Raw genomic sequence first — 19,248 nt, 5'->3', positions numbered from 1 at the left:
TCCTAAAACCAATAAAAATTTTGTTTAAAAAAAAAAAGACATATTCCACTGTATTTTTAATATGTCAGCTAAATAAAATAAATAAAAAATAAAAAGCTAAATAAAACAGATAAAATGGATGTTCTTTGTCATTGTACTATGAATGGATCTTAATTTAAATCTTATCTTCCATATTTCCAAAACATGCTGTAAGTAGTACATGCTAAAGTTGTTGCTGAGTCATAAAATTCAGTAAATCTTTGTGTAAGCGGATTTGAGTTATGACACAGACCCTTTGCAGCCACCCACAGTTCATTGCGGGGTTTAGAACGCCCTTAAAAATCTGTTTCCAATTGTATGGAAAACCTTTGAAATTTGGCATGGCTTATTAAAACACATTTTTAAAAAAACCCTCAGTCTCCTATTTGGACTGCAGCTGCAGCTGCTTTCTAAACTGCTTTGGGAAAGTTAGTGACCAACATTCAGAACAGGAAGAAGCACTAGGACTTTTTGAGACAACAAGAAGCATGAAGGTCTGTAAAACAAAAAGAAAACTTGAGTATTGGAATCTGGGCAATTTAAACTGTGTCTGGTGCTCCGCTGTGGAGAAATGCTTGATGCATAAGCCTGCTCAAGCAAGGACAGAAAAGTTGAAAGCAAACTTCAAGATTTCTGTAGTTGGCAGCACTTAACTGAAATTGTTGCAGAAATGCAGTAACCATAGGAGGAAGCGAATGAACGATGTGAAAATTTGGGCTCGTTTCTTTCCTACAGGTTCAGCTGAAAATCCTAGTTGCAGTGATCTCCTGCCTTTTGCTCTCCTTGTTAATTCTGTGCATTGTGTTAATTCCTGCAAAAGGTATGTTAACTTTGGAGGGGTGGGGTGGGGTGGGGTGAGGAGACAAATAGTTTCTTCATTTTGCATCATTAGAAGTATTTGCAGAGAATTTTCTTTAACGGAATTTAGGATGTGTGTATGATAACCTATTTTACCAACATCCAAATTTGGACAGCATTTGTACACACACAAAACCTCATTTCCCTCCCCTTTAAGCTGCAGCTACTGCATTTAGTGGTATTTATGCAGACGTTGGTATCTCTGCAAAATTGTTGCTCTGATGAAATTTAAAAATACTGGACAGACATGTCTGTATCCAAGTAAAAGAGAAATATTTGGAGCTATCAATGCATAGGATTTTTTCAAATGATATATTTATCTGCATTTACTTTGAAGTGCAGGGAAGCCAAAGTCTTTCAGCCAAGTTGCAAACTCTGTTGTAAACAGCTTTGTTTCGTGCATTGTTTTCGGTGGGGCACAGTATATCTGCTTTATAAGTAGTCCTCGACTTACAAGCACAGTTGAGCCCCAGACTTCTGTTGCTAAGTTGTTAAGTAAGTTTGGGCCCATTTCACCACCTCCCACAGTTCTTAAATATTACATTGAATCATTGCAGTTGTTAAGTTAGTAATAGGTTTCTCAAGTGAACATGGCTGTCCTTTGGCTTTGCTTGGCAGGAGATTACAAACGGTGACCCCGGGATGCTAAAACCATCATATATATCAACCAGTTGCCAAGCATCTGAATTTTGATCATGGGGATGCTGCAAGGGTCGTTAAGTGGGAAAATGGTCATAGGTCACTTTTTTCAGTGCTGTTGTAACTCCGAATGGTGGCTATACAAAGAATTGCAAGTCGAGAACTACCTGTAATATGCAAGTTCTAGAGTGTTAATATGGCTTGCCTTTCTTACCTATCGTTTTACTTCACATACACCTCAGGTTGCCTTCCTCGTACAGATCCGAGCCAAATCGTTGGGTACCTGGGATCATCCCTCTTTTTAAAAAGTTCAGAAAACAGTTCATTTCTCCCATGAAGACTAGAGAGCCTTAAAAATGAAAGTTAGAACAACTTACTAAGGAAGGATGCATGTACATACACACCCATAAACAGATGCCTTTGCCTACTATTTAAAATTATGCTATATTGTTATAAGCAGTATGCAGTCTGTAGTAGGGGGAATTACCCTCTTCTGATAGTTCTATATTTATATATAATAAAGGTAAAGGTTCGTCTCATACATATGTGCTATTTGTTCCTGACTCTAGGGGGTGGTGCTCATCTCCATTTCAAAGCCAAAGAGCCAGTGCTGTCTCTGTGGTCATGTGGCTGGCATGACTAAATGCCAAAGGTGCACGGAACGCTGTTACCTTCCCACCAAAGGTGGTTCCTATTTTTCTACTTGCATTTTTACATGCTTTCGAACTGCTAGGTTGGCAGAAGCTGAGACAAGAAACGGGAGTTCACTGCGTTACCTGGCGCTAGGGATTCGAACCGCCAAACTGGCGACCTTTCTGATCGACAAGCTCAGTGTCTTAGCCACTGAGCCATCATGTCCCCCTATATATAATATAGAGATTTAAACCTCCTCTGCTGTCCTGGTGTCTGTTTGAGTGAAATTAATGTTGTCTGAGAAGAAGCATTAAGTGCTACTTTGAACAGTTCTATCAGAGTCTGGTTAATCTTTTCTCATGGCCAAGAGGCTCCACGGGTTAAACCCTTAAGTGATGACTCTGGAATCTGGAACCTTTGGCAGGCATGCAAAGCCCATCTGCCAACTCACTACATATTTCTTTGCTGAAACTGAGCTAAGAAGTATTTAAGTGTTAACAATTGTGCATGCTGTCTCTTTCTGTTAATTGCAGACTGTTGTAAAATGCTAATATTTCAATCCTGTAGTGGCTACAACTAAAAATGATTGACTCTCATCAGTGGTTTTAGGACTTGAATCTTTTTTGAATCTCCCATTGTTTAACCCTGGAACTCGTGATACGAGAAGACAAAGGTAACATCTGAGCATGTTGAAAATACATGTTTTTACAGCCTCTTCTTTCATTGATACGAAACGTAGAGAATGAGGAAGTAGAACGGAGGACCAAGTCAAGCGGTTTTGATTTAGCTTTTTTCCTTTAGTTATGCTGGGCCAATTAGTCCCACTGACATAGTGGCAGGAAATTCAGGAGTTTATCATTTCCGTTCATCTGCAGAGCCCCAGTTAGGGGAAGGCTGTTCTAACTGAAGTTTACAAAAACGTAAGCCAATGTAAAGCTTTTCTTAGCCAAGCTGGTCTTTTTTTGACAAATAAAACTGAGTGATAGTAAACAGATCTAGTTTCAAGACTCAGGCATGGTCCACAGTACTATGGTAGATACTAGAGGTTGCTGCCAAAATCATCACAATTTCTTCGCTGTGTTACTATACAGTTTGTTTTCAATATAGAACATATTGTAAACATGCAATTTACATGACATCTGTCTGACATAAGAGCTAGGTCAATGGATAGCAGAAATACTCACCTTTTGCCTAGGATGGATTTAGGTTACAGCAAAACAAAATAATTTCAAGTAATGAGCACAATCCTTACTTGAATAGATATTTCTTAGAATTGCGGAAGACTGCATAGACAAGTCACACAACCTTGATTAAAGGTTAATACAAAACATGCAATTAACAGAAGATGTTTTACGTTTAAAGATGTTATATGAACACATAATTAATGAGGGAATTTCTTTGTATGGAGTATTTACAGCAAATGAAGAACTGATAACAAATCCATAATTTCATGCAATGGAAATGTCTTTTTAAAAACAAACAAACACCAAATGTACTATATAAGCTTTCAATTTTATTTTTTTAAAGTCACTGGACTTCTACTGGGGGAAGTAGTTTTTTTAAAAACCTTCATCTTCTACATTTCCTGCCAGCTCAGTATTTGAACACAGAACATAGAATAACAGAGTTGGAAGGGACCTTGGAGGTCTTCTAGTCCAATCCCCGGCTCAAGACCCCATACCACTTCAGACAAATGGCTGTCCAGTCTCTTCTTAAAAACCTCCAGTGTTGGAGCCCCCACTACTTCTGAAGGCAAACCCTTCCACTGGTTAATTGGATATGTCTAGTCTAGTAAAAAGGAAGACTAAGTTAGGAAATTCCTCCTTAGTTCTAGGTTGCTTCTCTCCTTGATTAGTTTCCATACATTGTTTCTTGTCTTCCCTCTGGTGCTTTGGAAAATAGGTTGACCCCCTCTTCTCTGTGGCAGTCCTTCAAATATTGAAACACTGCTATCATGTGTCCCCTGGTCCTTCTTTTCAGTAGACTTGACATACCAATTTCCTGCAACTCTTCTTCATGTTTTAGCTTCCAGACCCATAATCATCTTTGTTGCTCTTCTCAACATCTTTATTTATATTGTGGTAAACAAAACTGGATACAATATTCCAAATGTGGTTTTCCCAAGGCTTTATAAAGCAGTACCAATACTTCACATGATGTTGATTCTGTCCCTCTACTAATGTAGCCTAAAGTGGCGTGGCTTTTGGGCTGCTATAGCACACTGTTGGCTCACATTTAAGTGACTGTCCAGTAGGACTCCAAGATCCCTCTCACAATTACTACTGTTGAGCTATTTTATATCTGCACATTTGGTTTTTCTTGCCTAAATGTAAAACCTTACCTTTCTCTAAATTGAATTTCATTTTGTTAGATAGGGCCCAGTTTTCTAGTCTGTTGAGATCTATTTATACCTTAAGCCTATCTTCTGGAGTGTTGGCTATTTCTGCCAGTTTAGTATCAGCTGAAAGTTTGATGTGTTCCCCTTCTATTCCTTTATTTAGATCATTTAGTAAGATATTGAAGAGTATTGGACCTAAAATGGAAACTTGGGGTATCCCATTGCTTGCGTCCCTCCATGTAGATGTAGTTCCATTAATGACTACATGTTGAGTATGGTTTCTCAGCCAGTTACAAATCCATCTTGTGTTGGTGCTGTCTGTCCCACATTTTTCTAGCTTGCCAAGAAGTACATTATGATCTACTTTGTCAAATGCTTTACTGAAATTCAGGTATGCTATGTCCACAGCATTTTGCTGGTCCACTAATTTAGTAACTTTGTCAAAAAATGAAATAAGATTTGTTTGGCATGATCTGTTTTTGGTTATGACTTTGCTTGCTTCTAGGTGTTTGCAGATTTGTTGATTGATTATCTTTTTCAGTATCTTTCCAGGTATTGATGACAGGCTGATTGGTCTGTAATTTCCTGGATCTGCCCCCCCCCCCCCACTTTTTTTTTGAAGATGGGGACCACCTTCCAGTCTTTTTTCCAGTCTTCAGGTAGTTCCCTGGTGTTCCAGGAACTTTGAAAAATATGGTTCAATGGTTCCAAAATCACATCTGCCAGTTCCTTTGACTCTGATTTGAATCCATCTAGAGAATATAGGTGTTCCCTTATCTTTTTCTTGGTTATTTTAATTTGTATTCTTAGTCTTTCTTTTACAGTTCCGTTTTTGTTAAGTTGAGTTGTGTTTTCATTTTGGGTGAAGACACATGCAAAAAATGAATTAAGCAGTTCTCTCCAGTGCCTATTATTTCGTTGGGATCTTCTCCCATTAGCGGACTGATTGTTTCCTTGACTTTTTTTGTTTTTTATGTGTTGAAAGAAACTTTTTTCATTATTTTTCACATTTGTTGCAAGTCTTACTTTGTTCTGAGCCTTAGCTTTCCTGATTTCATCTTTGCAGGTTCAGGCTCTTTGTTGGTTGGCTTCAGTTATGTGTCCCTCTTTTCATTTTTTGTGAGTATCTGTTTTCTTGTTCAGTTTGTCAGGGAATCTTGGTGTAACCATGCTGATTTCTGATTTCCTGTTTTTCTTTTCAGTGGTATTGACCTGGACTGGGCTTTTATAATCATATTTTTCAGAGTTTTCCAAGCTTTTTGAGTTGTTTTTCCCCTTTAAGATTTTCATCCACGGGATCTTTCCCAAGCTCTCTCTGAGATTATTAAAATCAGCTCTTTTAAAGTTTAAGACACTGGTTTGATTATGTTCTATGTGTCTTATATTGACAATCTCCAATATGCTTGTATCTGCATTATATTGAATTGTAATATGACATGAACACTCTCCCCCCACCCCAATGTTCCTGCAATTTCAATCCCCTTTATCTCTTCTTCTCTGTTAGTAAGAATTAGGTCCATTATAGCTGTCCCTCTAGTTCCCTCCTCTTACCTTTTGGATGACAAAGTTGTCAGCTAGGTTGGTAAGGGATTTGTTCAATTTCCCACTTGATGCATAGTTTGTCTCCCAGTTGATGTCAGGGAAGTTAAAGTTTCCCATTACTACTGTGGTGTCTTTCCTACACACATTTATTAACTGTTTAGCAAAATATTTCTTCTGCTTTCATCCCACCAAATTTCAGTAATGTCAACTATATCATATCTGCTCCCGTGTAGCAGTACTTCAAATTCACCATGTTTGTTCCCTAAACTTTGAGTGTTAGTCCATAACACTCCCTTTGAGTCCATAAAGGACTCAAGACATCTGAGTCCTTTATAGCTGACCTTAGGTATGCTTTCCTATATCTCCTACTTTGCCTCTGAATTTTTCTTCCTTCCCTTCTTTCCCTACCTCCTGGTTTGATTGGTTGTGTAGAGTTTTTTGCTTGGAATTAGGTCTTAATGTTCCTAAAGATTGGTCATCTTCCACCCTCAATTTTAGTTTAAAGCCTTCGGATAAGTTGAGCCATCCATTTTCCGAATATATTCTTCCCAGTTCTTATAAGGTGCAGGCCATCTGTTTTGATATGATAGTGTACCTATATTCCCTTTTGTGTTTATTTGTCTTGACAGTTTTCTTCTGCATTAGTGCTGGTGAGGAGCTGTGTCAACAGTGGAAGTGACATGTTTATTCTATAGTAACTAATAGTTATTTATTTCAGGAGGAAGAATCCAAAGCATTGCCATTTATAAAACATAGATATTCTTGACACACCTGTTAAAATAAAGATGTTTTCGTATTGCAAAGGGCAACAGTCATCAAACCAGAAAGGTGTGAAGGAGCTAATAGTTAAAAGAGATTGTAGAGAGTACAGAGGCTATAGAAGTTTAGATCTATATTAAGTGGAACTATGGATACCATAAGCTCACCTTACGTTATGTTTGGGAAGAAGCCCTAATTTAATTCCAAAAGAGAATAATATACATTCAGAGTAAAAAAATAATAATAAAACAAGCACCAGTGACAGGTGCCCCCAGAGTGTGGGGTCACAAAGTCAAGATGCTGGCTGCAGCCACATAATAGAAACCTGTTCTGACCCCCCCCCCCCCAGTCCGGTAATGAACGCCGACACAGGTTTAGCTGTCTGCAACACTTTATTGACAGTCCTCTAATCTTGCTGGCTGAAAGCCCAAACATGACTCACAGACAAGATGTTGGCAGCAACCCAGACTCCAACAGATACAAACAAGAGCTTCTCGAGCTGGTTACAAACAGACACACAAGGCAGATCAGACAAAGAGTTCTCCAGATTAATATGAATGGTTGTGTCCTGCGAAAACCTCCTCCCAATGTCTATTCTTATATACGCTCTTGGGAGGGCCACGCCACAACCACCTGAGCTTCATTATCTCTTAGGAGCTTGTCTCCGGAGCAGCTGTTGCCTTCGTTGCTCCGCCCTTCTTAATCTTGCATCGGAGACAAACCCCCTTTGATCTTCCCCACTGCTCCATGCCCCAGGAGCCTCCTGGTGGCCAACCAGCCTCTCTGGTCCCTGCTCTGCATCTGAACCCTGCCCAGGGTCCTCCACCTCCTCCATAGCCGACTCATAGGGTTCATCGCTATCTGAGTCGCTCAGCAGCTGCAAAGGATCCTGCTCGGTCACAACAGAAACCTACCCTTTTTACAATCATCACACACATGCAATACATGTTTTAAAAAAGGAGGGGCAGGGTTTTGATTGTGTAATCATGGTTGCCATCTTGGCTTTTAAAAAAACCTTATCCCTCCTGGAATATCCTGTTTTATAATAGCTGTTGGCAGTCTCAATTGCTTCATGATCTATAAAGGCAGGATATTAATCAAGGATCTAATGAGCTTTGCCACTCCAAAACTTTTTTAGATTTGCAGCATATGGCAGTACAAATTCAACTGGGATTTGCCCATGTTCAAGGCCTCTTACATTTGAATTGTACTTTTTCAGGAAGTAAGTAAGTAAATCTTTAATACGGTCAAAGACCAGCAATACACATTAGTTTTTACAATAGGTTAAAAAGTACTGACATTAAGATATAATTAAAAAGTATTGACAATAAAAGTGGAAAATAACATACGTGTTCTCAGATTGTTTGGGTCACTCCCTGGTTTACCTGGGTGCAACGCTATTAAGTATAGGAATAAATACAATGGTGCAAAGATTGTTAGAGATATGTCCAGATAATTGGTACAAGATGACAACTATACTTCTACAGCCAATTTTTTTCTTATGGACATTGCAGCAGCACAGAACTTTGCCACTGCATACGTGGTAACCGGGTTAATGTCCTGGAGGAGAAAGCCTAGATAAAAATTGTCTGCCTTCCCTGGCAATCTTTCATAAGGGGAGAATATGTGCAGAGCTACAAGCTCTGTATAGCTAGCAGTGTAATAGAACATGTTAATTATCTTCCACTTCTCCTTTACCACATATACAAACCCGTTCTGCCATAGATGTTCTCTTATACCTTCCCTGGAGGAACGCTGAAGGAAGAATGTTAAATCTGGCTCTGAAGAAAGCTATTCTTTGTTTTGGGAAGATCATGTCATTTAGATATCTTGCCGATTCCCACACACCCTGTTTGATTCTGTCCCTACTGTGGAGAGGCAACTATTTAGTTCTTCTTGGAACTCCATGTCCTTCATTCTATTAATTACTACTTGCTTTGCTTAATGCCTAGGGACATTAAGAATAATGGCGAGAGCCCATAAGAGCCCGGTTTGTGATCAATTGCCTGTTTTTAGGAAGAAATAAGAGCAAGAGAAGAGAGCTCCACAAAACCTGGGGTGGGAGGGGGAAATCACCTGTTTGTTCCGCTTTGCTTCTGATCTACAGGAAGTGTCAGCACACAGCCATGAGATGTCATATGAATTCTATATGACAAATGTATAGGAGAAGATAATTTTTCCAACAGAACAAATGGGAAGTGGATATAGAAAAGAAGGATGTGAAAGCTGCTTTGGAAATTAGTGAAAAGAATAATATTGCAGCATGCCCAAAAACGTTGGGTGAACTTTTAAAATAAAGATGGGGAAATGAATAAGAATATTGTAGGATAGGTAAATGCTTATAGAAAGTTAGTTTATGGTTTGTTTCAAGAACTGAATCCTTTTCAAAAGAAGCAAAATTAGCTATGCATAATAATGTACCACCTTTTTATATAGAAGTGAGAATCACATTTGCTAGGAGAAACAAAAGTAAGTTAAAGGCCATGAAAATGGGAAATTGAAGAAGTTTGTGCGTAAAATAAGAAAAAGCAGCGTCTAGAATAAATTGGTGGTGCGTGAATGAATATGAATAAATTCAGGAGTGCTTAGAGATAGAGATAACTTCAGGTGCTTGGTCATATATATTTTTCTTTGAATACATTTGAGGTGATTAGTCATATTTGATTGGCTCTCCTATTTGTTTTTGTTTGAATACATTTGTTTTATAATTTGATAGTTGTTCAAATTTGGTTTTTTTAAAATATTAAAACAAATTTGTTTTAAAATTATAAAACAAAATTTTATTTATTTAGTTTGTCACTCATGTAAAAGATAACAGGAATGGGAATAAACATGAATAAGAACGCAGGAAATGGGTACAAATAAATGGGGATAGTAAAATGGGGACGTTAGGCATGCTGGTGCGCTTATGCACGCCCCCTTTATGGACCTCTTAGGAATGGGGTGAGGTCAACAGCAGACAGTTTAAGGTTAAAGCTACGGGGGTTTGAGGATGTAACAACATAATCAAGTAGTGCATTCCAGGCATTGACCACTCTGTTGCTGAAGTCGTATTTCCTGCAATTGAGTTTGGAGCGGTTTATCGTGAGTTTGTATCTATTGTTTGCCCGTATATTATCGAGGTTGAAGCTGAAGTAGTCATTGACTGGTAAGACATTGTAGTGGATAATTTTGTGTGCTACACTTAGGTCAGACCGTAGGTGGCATAGTTCTAGGTTGTCCAAGCCCAAAATTTCAAGCCTGGTGGCATAAGGGATTCTGTTGTGAGCAGAGGAGTGCAGTACTCTCCTTGTGAAATAAGTCTGGGCTTGCTCAATTGTGTTAATGTCTGATATACAGTGTGGATTCAGACAAGCTGTATTTGAGAATTGGTCTAGCAAATGTTTGTATGCCCTAGTTTGCAGTACAATATTACCGGAGAAGAAGCTTCACAAGTTTAGGTTAACAAGTCTTAATGGCTTTTTGGCAATGCTGTTACAGTGAGAGGTGAGAGGAGTACTCCTTGATGGAGTGGGGTCATCTACAAGGTCATATCTGCCTAGCTTGTATTTGATGTTCTGATTTTTTTTTTTGTCAATGTGTAAGACAGAGCATTTGTTGGTTGAGATTTGGAGTTGCCAATTGTTTGACCATTCAGACACACAGTCAATGTCATTTTGAAGGGCAACAGCATTGTTGTTGGTGTTGAATAGTTTTACGTCATCAACGAAGAGGATGGAGCTGCTTTTGAGATGATCACAAAGGTCATTTATGTAAAGTATAAAGAGCGTGGGTCCTAAGACTCTGCCTTGGGGGACACCGCTGTTAACTGGTGCAGGGTTTGATAGGGCTCTCCCTATTTTGACTATTTGTTGCCTGTTTGATAGGAATGCAGCTATCCCCTTATGTAGGGATCCGGAAATGCCATAAGAGTTTAGTTTTAACAGTAGTTTGTCATGTGCCATTATAAATAAAACAAAATAAATACAACAAAATTATTCCTATTTGTTTTTTAATTTGATCAAATTATAAAACAAATACGTGGAGGAAGAATGAACAGGTTGAGAGGAAGAGGAAAACGGGAAGTCATGGTTGAGAGGTGATGAGGTCTTAAAAAATAGAAAGCTGTGAAGTTTAAAAAACAAACAATGTGCGAAACCTTGTATGGAGGTGGGGGAAAATCACTGAAAGTTTGCAAGGATAGAAAAGACTGGAGAAGTACAAATTATGAAATGTATTGGTGTAAAGTAGTTTAAACTATATTTCCCATTCTTTTTCTTATACCATGCCTTTAATTTCTTTGGCTGGCTATTTCTCCCACTGCTTCTCCAAGCTCTGCATAATATTGCTTACTGAAAAGGAATAGCATGACGGATGTGTCTGAGTGTACGTGTGCAGTTGCACCATCCATATACGGTACAGTTGCATCAAGCTGTACGTGGTCCCTTTATGTTTTGTCTTCCGAACCACTGGTCTCTTTGGTTTTTTGTGAACATGATGAATTTCCTAAGCTATCTGAATCATCTGTCACATGAGGGGCAAGGAACAGAAATTCCCACAAATAAGCATAAAACAGGAATGTATGCAGGTCAATAAATTATTCGGAGCTTATATATATATGTGTGTGTGTGTGTGTGTGTGTGTGTGTGTATAGTCTCCCTTTATTTATTTATCAGTACAAATACAACACACACACACACACACACACACACACACACACACACACACACACACACACACACACACACACACACACACATATATATATATATATATATATATATATATATATATATATATATAAAGACTGACTCACATGAGCATTGAAAGAGAATGTGAGTCTAATTTATGACCATTTTCCTTAGTGTAATGGCTGATGTATCAAATTGCATGATTTATGGCAGGAAATTGTAAAAATTTCAGAATCTGTTTCCTAATAGACAGTTTCTTAGTGTTCTTGATGGATTACTGCTTTGCGTATTTAGTCTGGTTAATTTCAAATTAAACAGGCATCTTTCTGAAACTAGGTTAGAGGCTCACTGTCCAATGTTTACCCTCCACTCCCACCCCCAACCCTAACAAGAGTTTGCTTCTTTATGAAAATGACTCATGGTTGTTTTTTTTTTGCAAAGAAGTGAAAATGAGGGACTCCAAATCATAGCTATATGTCCATGATGGCAAACCTATGACACATATGCCAGCGGTGGCACGCAGAGCCCGCTCTGTGGGCACGTGCACCATTGCCAGCTGCTCTTCTGGTTTCCAGCGCATGCACGCATGCTGGCCAGCTGATCTTCATGGGTGCCAGAGCCCCAGAAACCCGAGGACCAGCTGGTCTTCAGGTTTCTGAGACTCTGGCATGTATGCGTGCACACACGCACAAGCGTTCCGAGTTTGGGCACTCGGTGCCCAAAAGGTTCGCCATCACTGCTATATGCCATCATTGTATCAGTTAAATACAGCAATGTAAACTCTACAATTTTGATTGAGTAAACCAAGGACAATCATGGCAAAACTACAAGAATTGCAAGTACTGAGGCTGACTTGCCACTTGTACTAGCTATGTGAGAAAGATTGATATCACAGCTGCAAGAGGTGATCGCTGAGCTGTCTTCTTAAAAGGAAAAAACTTTATGGAACTCCTTGTTCTTCTCCCTGCGAAAGGAGGAGCCAAGATGGCGTCTTCATCTTTGTATCTATAAATGAAACCTGCCTTTTGAAACCACCTTTGGAAAAAAAAAACCTCTGGCAATTGTTTTAATACCCTCTCTGAAGGCGCTCTGGATCTCTCCTGTTACGTGGGCTTGCTGATTAATTTTGACTATTTAACTTTTCCCCTTTCTGGCGTACCTTTGTGCCTTGGAACTGTGAAGGAGAACTAACTTTCTACTTTTGGATTTGCCTGCCGCCTTGGTCCGGCACAGCTGCGCCCTCTTCTGATGCCATTTTCCTTGCAAAAGACTTATTATTCCTGAACGCAGATAAATGGGGCCCAAGAAACCACCAATGGGCAAGTCATTTTCTGCTCCAGCTTCTGCCACCTCCAGTCCAAGTATGCAGCAGACGAAAATTACTTCATTGTTACAACAAGAAGGGACTGGAGAAAGCTCAAAAGAACTGTCTGTTAACCAAATGTTTCAGGAAATTATGAGAGGTCAAAATGAGTTGAAAAAAGAGGTGACAGATATCAAAGATGAACTCAGACCTGTACAACATCATATATCAGAAAACAAACAAAGGTTTGGGGTGTTGGAGGAGGGGGCAGCTGGACTGGGGAAAGAGGTTAAGGCGGTCCGGAAGGGAAATTTAGAACTAGAAAACTTTATGGCAAAAATAGAACTTGAAAGAATGTCCTTTTTTCTCAGATTCCAGAACCTACCAGAAACAGAAAATGAAGATCTTAAGGATATTATGAGTACAATTTTAGCAGAATATATTAAGAGAAATAAAGAACAGTTGTGGTGGGATATGGATCTGGTTTACAGGATTAATTCAGCATATGCTAGAACACACAATGTTCCAAGGGAGGTACATGTCAAGTTTCCTAGGAGGACCACGAGAGATGAGGTGCTAGGGGCCCAAAGGGTGGGACCATTAAAATATAAAGATAAAGAAATTTTCCTCCTTATCAAAGAAATTATACAATAAAAGAGTTTGGTTTAGATGGTTACTACCAGAGGGAATGTTGATTTTTTGGGAGGGAAATAGAATTAGAATCAACACAGTAGAGGAGGCAGAAGCCTTCATTAAAAAACATAGTTCTCTCCTAGAGGATGAAAATAGAGGAGGTGGTGAAAAAGGTAGTAATGTGCAAGATATGAAGGAGGGGGGCTGTGGCTCCATCTGGGGACAGGGAGGAGGGAGCAATATCGAAAAGGCTCAGGTCACAAAAATAAATGTATTTGAAATACATGTAATTGTTGATATACTAGAAAGCGACAAAGAAAGAGATGATTGAACATATGGCTGACATAATGTAAAATAAGATTCTGTCTATGCTTATCTTTTATATGTTATTTTTAACATTGTAAAAATTGTGAGATTGGGGGGGGGGATTTATATATATATATTAATGGCTAATACATCTGCCTAATATGTAATACAGCCCAGGTTCGAATCCCAGTAAGGGTATGGCTAGCTGATGAGAGCTAAATAGCTTGAAATAGATCTATACTAGTCTCCCTTTATTTATTTATCAGCACAAATACCACACAAATATATATACATACATACATATATACATATATACATATATACATACATACATACATACATACATACATACATACATACATACATACATACAATATAGCAAATGTATTCCACAAAGAAAAACAAAAATGGAATTCCTTTGGCTTTCTAATATCCACACGGTCCAAAACAATGTCATGGTTTTCCCATAATATTTTGAACACCTGGAATCTATTGGGTGCTGATGTTAACACATATGTGAGTCTCAGAGTACCATTGTTGATATCCAAAACGTGCATTTCTCCACTATTTGAAATGCCTGAGCCAAAGTTTCATCTTGCTAGTGGCATGCACATTGTAAAAATTTCATACTATGAGCCTTGAGTCATTGCCATTCACGTGCTAAAAAATGATCTTTCCCAAATGTTGGAAATGCATTTTCTAACACTAAGTATTCACCATTACTCAACTTACAGAAATAGCATTCCAGAAATAATTTAAAGTCTGCCTGACTCCAAGCTTCTCTGGTTGTCTTACCTTTTAAAAAAAACTATAAAATTTAAGAAACAGATCATGGAGATCCAGAACAGAAAATTATACATACTTTACCAAGAAGGGGATCAGTACCACTCTACCCCAACACCTGGGTGACCAGCCAATTTTCCAAAGATTTATGAAGATAAATCCAAGTGGATCTTGGATTTGCTAATGCTATTCCATAGGGAAGGTATAATAACAAAAGATTCATGCTTCCATTCATGGTTCTGATAAAAAACATTATTTAATTAAGGCAAGGTGGAGCACACATTTTTCCCAATCTTACTGGCCAAAACCAACCAATGATAAGTGGTCCTCAAATAACTGTGCCTATTTTTCAAATGAGTTGAGGATGGCACATCTTGAATCATTTCGATCTGACATACTTTTCCTGTTTGATTTCTTTTGAACTATTATCTCCGTGAACCTAAAGTTACCCCCTATTCACAAAACCGAAAACTATAGCATTCTAGGTGCAATTTCTCTATATTGTTTGTGAACTGTTGCTAAACTGTCATCTCTGTCTTGTTCCTGAAGATAAACACAAACAAAACAATCCCAGACCACTTACACTGGATGAGTATTTGGATGGAGATTTCAATTACAAAACCTTTTCTCCATACTGGGTTTCAGGTATGTGAAATTAATTTGGAAACATGGGATAATATGGGGCAGTGATGGAACATGGAATGCTTTTTTAAAAATCTGCTAAACTTAAGGGTTATGGTTGGGTTTTGTTTTAATGGGATTGTTTGGGTTTCAATTGTGGTTTATTACCCTCAGTAGTGCAGAGACGGCGCAGGGACAGGGTGCATGGTATCTCAAACAATTGACTAAATTAATACGCCTATTTAAAATGAGCAGAGATTTGGAACACTTGCGATAATCAGCAGTGATATTAAAGAATCACTGAGGATCCAAGATTTGCTTCCAAGGTAAATGTAGATAAAACCGTTGCAACATTGTGTATAAAACCCAAAAGTCCTTTAGAGAAACACTGATAGGAAGATGATAGTGGTGTTGATTTTGCTTCTCTAGATAATCACGGTTCTTGCGTAAATGTATACAGCTAAGAAATGTGACAAGTGCCCAGAACTGCTAAATCTGCCATTCCCTGGAGTATTTTATTTGAAACCACAGAGTTTCTAGACTTGGTCAGAACCTAAATAATTAGTCTAAAAACTAAATTCCTAATTTGGTATTTCATCATCTCTGGGGCTTTTAAAGTGATAAACAACATCATTTGCATGATTTTGTTTTCTTTTGCTTTGACGCAGGCAAATTGGCTGATACTAAGGAATTATTTTTTTCCTGGCTTATTTTTGTTTTAAAGCAGTTACATTATAGAAGACAAAAATAGGGACGATGTGTCAATTTATGTTCTGTTTTATTTTTGTGAATGCATAACGTTCAATTATCAAATACGAGCTTTGGTTTTAAGTGTTTGGTATGTATTTTGATGGATTTGCAATTAAGATGAATATTCCGTTTTTAGTTTTTAAAAATCCCAATACAAAATGTATACATTGTTTTCATGAGTATATGCATTTTTGTGTAGAATAGATATATGTATATGTATATGTATATGTATATATCAGCAATAATAATAATAATAATAATAATAATAATAATAATAATAATAATAATAATAATAATAAATTTGCCCTAGTAGAAAAATAGGATATGAATCAAATTTTAGAAGTTTAAGTACTAGAGCAAAAATGCAAAATTTACCTTCAATTGTAAGTTCAATCAATCTATTCCTCATCTCTACCAAGAACATTTGATTTTTTTAAAAAAAACTCTGCTTTTATTTGATTTTTCTCAGTTTTGATGTCATTTTTGCCTATTCAGAATTACAAGATCAAGGCACAATTTTTTAGCCTTTACCTTTCCTCTAGTAGCTCCTTTATTTACTTGCATGAAAATTCCTTGCCTGTGGTTTTGAAGTAAGCAATTAAATGCATGATTGCCTGAGAATTGCAACAAGATACCGTGTTTTCCCCAAAATAAGACAAGGTGTTATTTTCTTTTGAGCCCCGAAATAAGCACTTGGCCTTATTTTCGGGGAGGTCTTATTATTTTTGAGGTGCAGGAGGTGGCGAGCGTGGTTACCTCATGGCTGCTGCTGTGTTGTGCTACAGGAACACTGAGGCACGTCATTGAATTTGCCACTCCTTTTGTGGCGGCCATTAGTGTGACAGAAGGGGCACAATGGCAAGGGTTGTGGGAGCGGCTGTTAGGTAATGGTGTGAGGGGTGCATGAGGCATGTTCCCCCTCCCTTTCTCCCCCTCTGGCCTCGCCTCCTCACTTCGTGTTGTTTGCATGGCAAGCAACCGGAGGAACTGGCAGGGATCAGCTGCGCATGCACTTAAATATTTTAGGGGAGGACTTATTTTCAGGGAAACAGGTAGCATTTCCATGAAACTTATTTAACAATCCTGTTTCTCTTTCCATTGAAGGAAATGAATATCTTCATGACTCTAAAGATAATGTCATCCTTCACAATGTTGAATCAGGGCAGTCGACCACTATCTTGACAAACAGCACCATTGTATGTATGGCCTCTGTTTCAAAATTATGAGTTAATTTATCTAAGTGATGATTACATGTTGGCTACTATTTGATGCTTTAATCTTTCAGAAAGAATTGAATGCCACAAATTATGCAATGTCTGCAGATCAGAAATTTATACTATTGGAAAGCAACTATTCTAAGGTAATATTTTTAAAAGTTGGGATTGGTAAACTTTCAGTGCATTAACGAAAATTCATCGAAGGAATTCCTTGGGAAAGGAAGTTAAAGCAAGGCCTTAGTTTATTCCTTCATTATCCTTCCAATTTTAGCCTCCATAGTAAAACAATCATTACTGCAAAGTACAGTAGGCAGTAAACAATCATTATTGCAAAATAACAATCATATTTTGCTTTGGACAAACAATCAGCTCTTCATCCCTGCCAGACTAGCTCTTGTGCACTGACTGCTAATCGTGAGGAGATTTCCTATGGCCTGAGGACCCCATGTAGATAACCTCTTGAGAAATGGGCTGAATGGGGAGGAAAGTTAGACCCTTGGCTCAGTCACTAGTTTGGTAAGAAAATGAATTACCATAATTTTTGGAGTATAAGATGCACCTTTTTCCCTCAAAAAAGTGGGTGAAAATCTGGGTGCATTTTATACACTGAATACAGCATTTTTGGCCTCCCCAGCCCCCTGGAGCACTCTATAAGCCTTCTAAAGACTATGTATGCCCCTTATTGACAAAAAAATGGGCCCGTTTTTGTGAAAAATGAGCCGTTTTGGGGAGGTCTGCAGAATGCAAAAACTTTTTTTAAAAATTTGCCTCTTCAAAATCTTGGTGCATTTTATACTCCGAAAAATACAGTAATTTTCCTAGAAACCCTGTCTTATTCTTTGGTCCCCTTGTAGGTTATGCACCCAGAGAGCAGCCACTGTAGAAATTAAACACAATTATAGTGTCACCCAGAAGCTTTGTGCAAGAATTTACTCTGGATAGTAAGATGAACAGCATAAAAATGTAATTAGTAAATATTTTTTTTAAAAAATAATAAATTCAGCTTGGCTAAAGAGCAGAAAGAAAGGGCCAAAGTACAAACATCCATGTACACACATGAGCCAAACCTTGCTTCCAATGTCCTATCCCTACCTGACCAGTCCACATTCATGCCATATTAACAGAGAAGATATAAAGAGTGCTTCTTTTTTTCATGTCAATAAATCAGATTTCTGATCGCCCTTGGATCTGTGTTCTCTTCAGAAGAGCAGGTTCTGACCAGTTCTGGAGAACCAGTAGCAGAAATTTTGAGTAGTTCAGAGAACCAGTAAATACTATCTCTGACTGCCCCTCCTGGCCCCATCTAGTCTTGCCTCCCGAGTCCCAGCTGACTGGAGGGAATGGAGATTTTACAGTATCCTTCCCCTGCCACACCCACCAAGTCACACCACGCCCACCAAGCCATGCCCACAGAACCAGTAGTAACAAATTTTTGAATCCCGCCACTGCTTCAGAACCTTCCTCTCAAATAGGGCGTGGTCTTGGTGTTGAGAGGGATGGCACAGTGAAAATAGCACTTAGGTGAATGTGCTCACTTTTATTCTTTTACCACTTGCATGGGTCCTTGCACAGGGTCATCAATCATAGAACGTACAGTATGTATGTCAGGCATGAATGATCAGGTTCCACACCAGAAGTTCCAATTTAATTGATTTACTGCTACCCGTGCTTATACACAGAAATTTTCTTAACTAATGGTTAGCACCTGCTTGGAGTTAAACGAAGGTCAATGTAATTCAACTTGGTTTGGACTTGGTTTGACTGTAGCTATATAGAGATTTTAGGGCTAAGGCCGATCCCTCTTTTGACTCCACCCCCAGAGTCTGCCACTCCTCTTACAATATTCCATATTTGGGAAACCTTCCAAATAGTCACAAAACTCCATGGCAGCCACACAACTTGTAAGTGTGTGTGTGTGTGTCCATGTGCGCGTATCCACTGAGATCCCACTAGATACACACACACACACACACACACATATATCTCCATATATCTATACCTATACCTAAACCTATACCTATACCTATACTTATACTTATACCAGGGGTGTCCAAACTTGAGAACTTTAAGACTTGTGGACTTCAACTCCCAGAATTCCCCAGCCAGCCATGCTGTCTGGGGAATTCTGGGAATTGAAGTCCACAAGTCTTAAAGTTCTCAAGTTTGGACACCCCTGAC

At 38.5% G+C, this 19,248-nt stretch overlaps 1 protein-coding gene across 1 annotated transcript in view; it reads left to right on the top strand.

The window, feature by feature from the left end:
• Positions 1-344: 344 nt before the first annotated feature.
• LOC309384161 (prolyl endopeptidase FAP-like) overlaps positions 345-19,248 on the top strand; it is a 65,164-nt gene continuing 46,260 nt past the window's right edge. Inside the window, exons 1-5 of the mRNA XM_081937367.1 lie at positions 345-512; positions 754-838; positions 15,032-15,127; positions 16,958-17,049; positions 17,139-17,213. Coding sequence (XP_081793493.1) covers positions 507-512; positions 754-838; positions 15,032-15,127; positions 16,958-17,049; positions 17,139-17,213 — 354 coding nt within the window. The 5' untranslated portion in view covers positions 345-506. The remainder of the gene's footprint in view (positions 513-753; positions 839-15,031; positions 15,128-16,957; positions 17,050-17,138; positions 17,214-19,248) is intronic.

Source organism: Natrix helvetica (assembly GCF_964273705.1).
Source record: "Natrix helvetica genome assembly, chromosome: 1".
In the NCBI taxonomy this organism is placed as follows: domain Eukaryota; kingdom Metazoa; phylum Chordata; class Lepidosauria; order Squamata; family Natricidae; genus Natrix; species Natrix helvetica.
The sequence above is the reverse complement of the archived record's forward strand: the minus strand, read 5'-3'. Positions and strand labels throughout refer to the sequence as shown.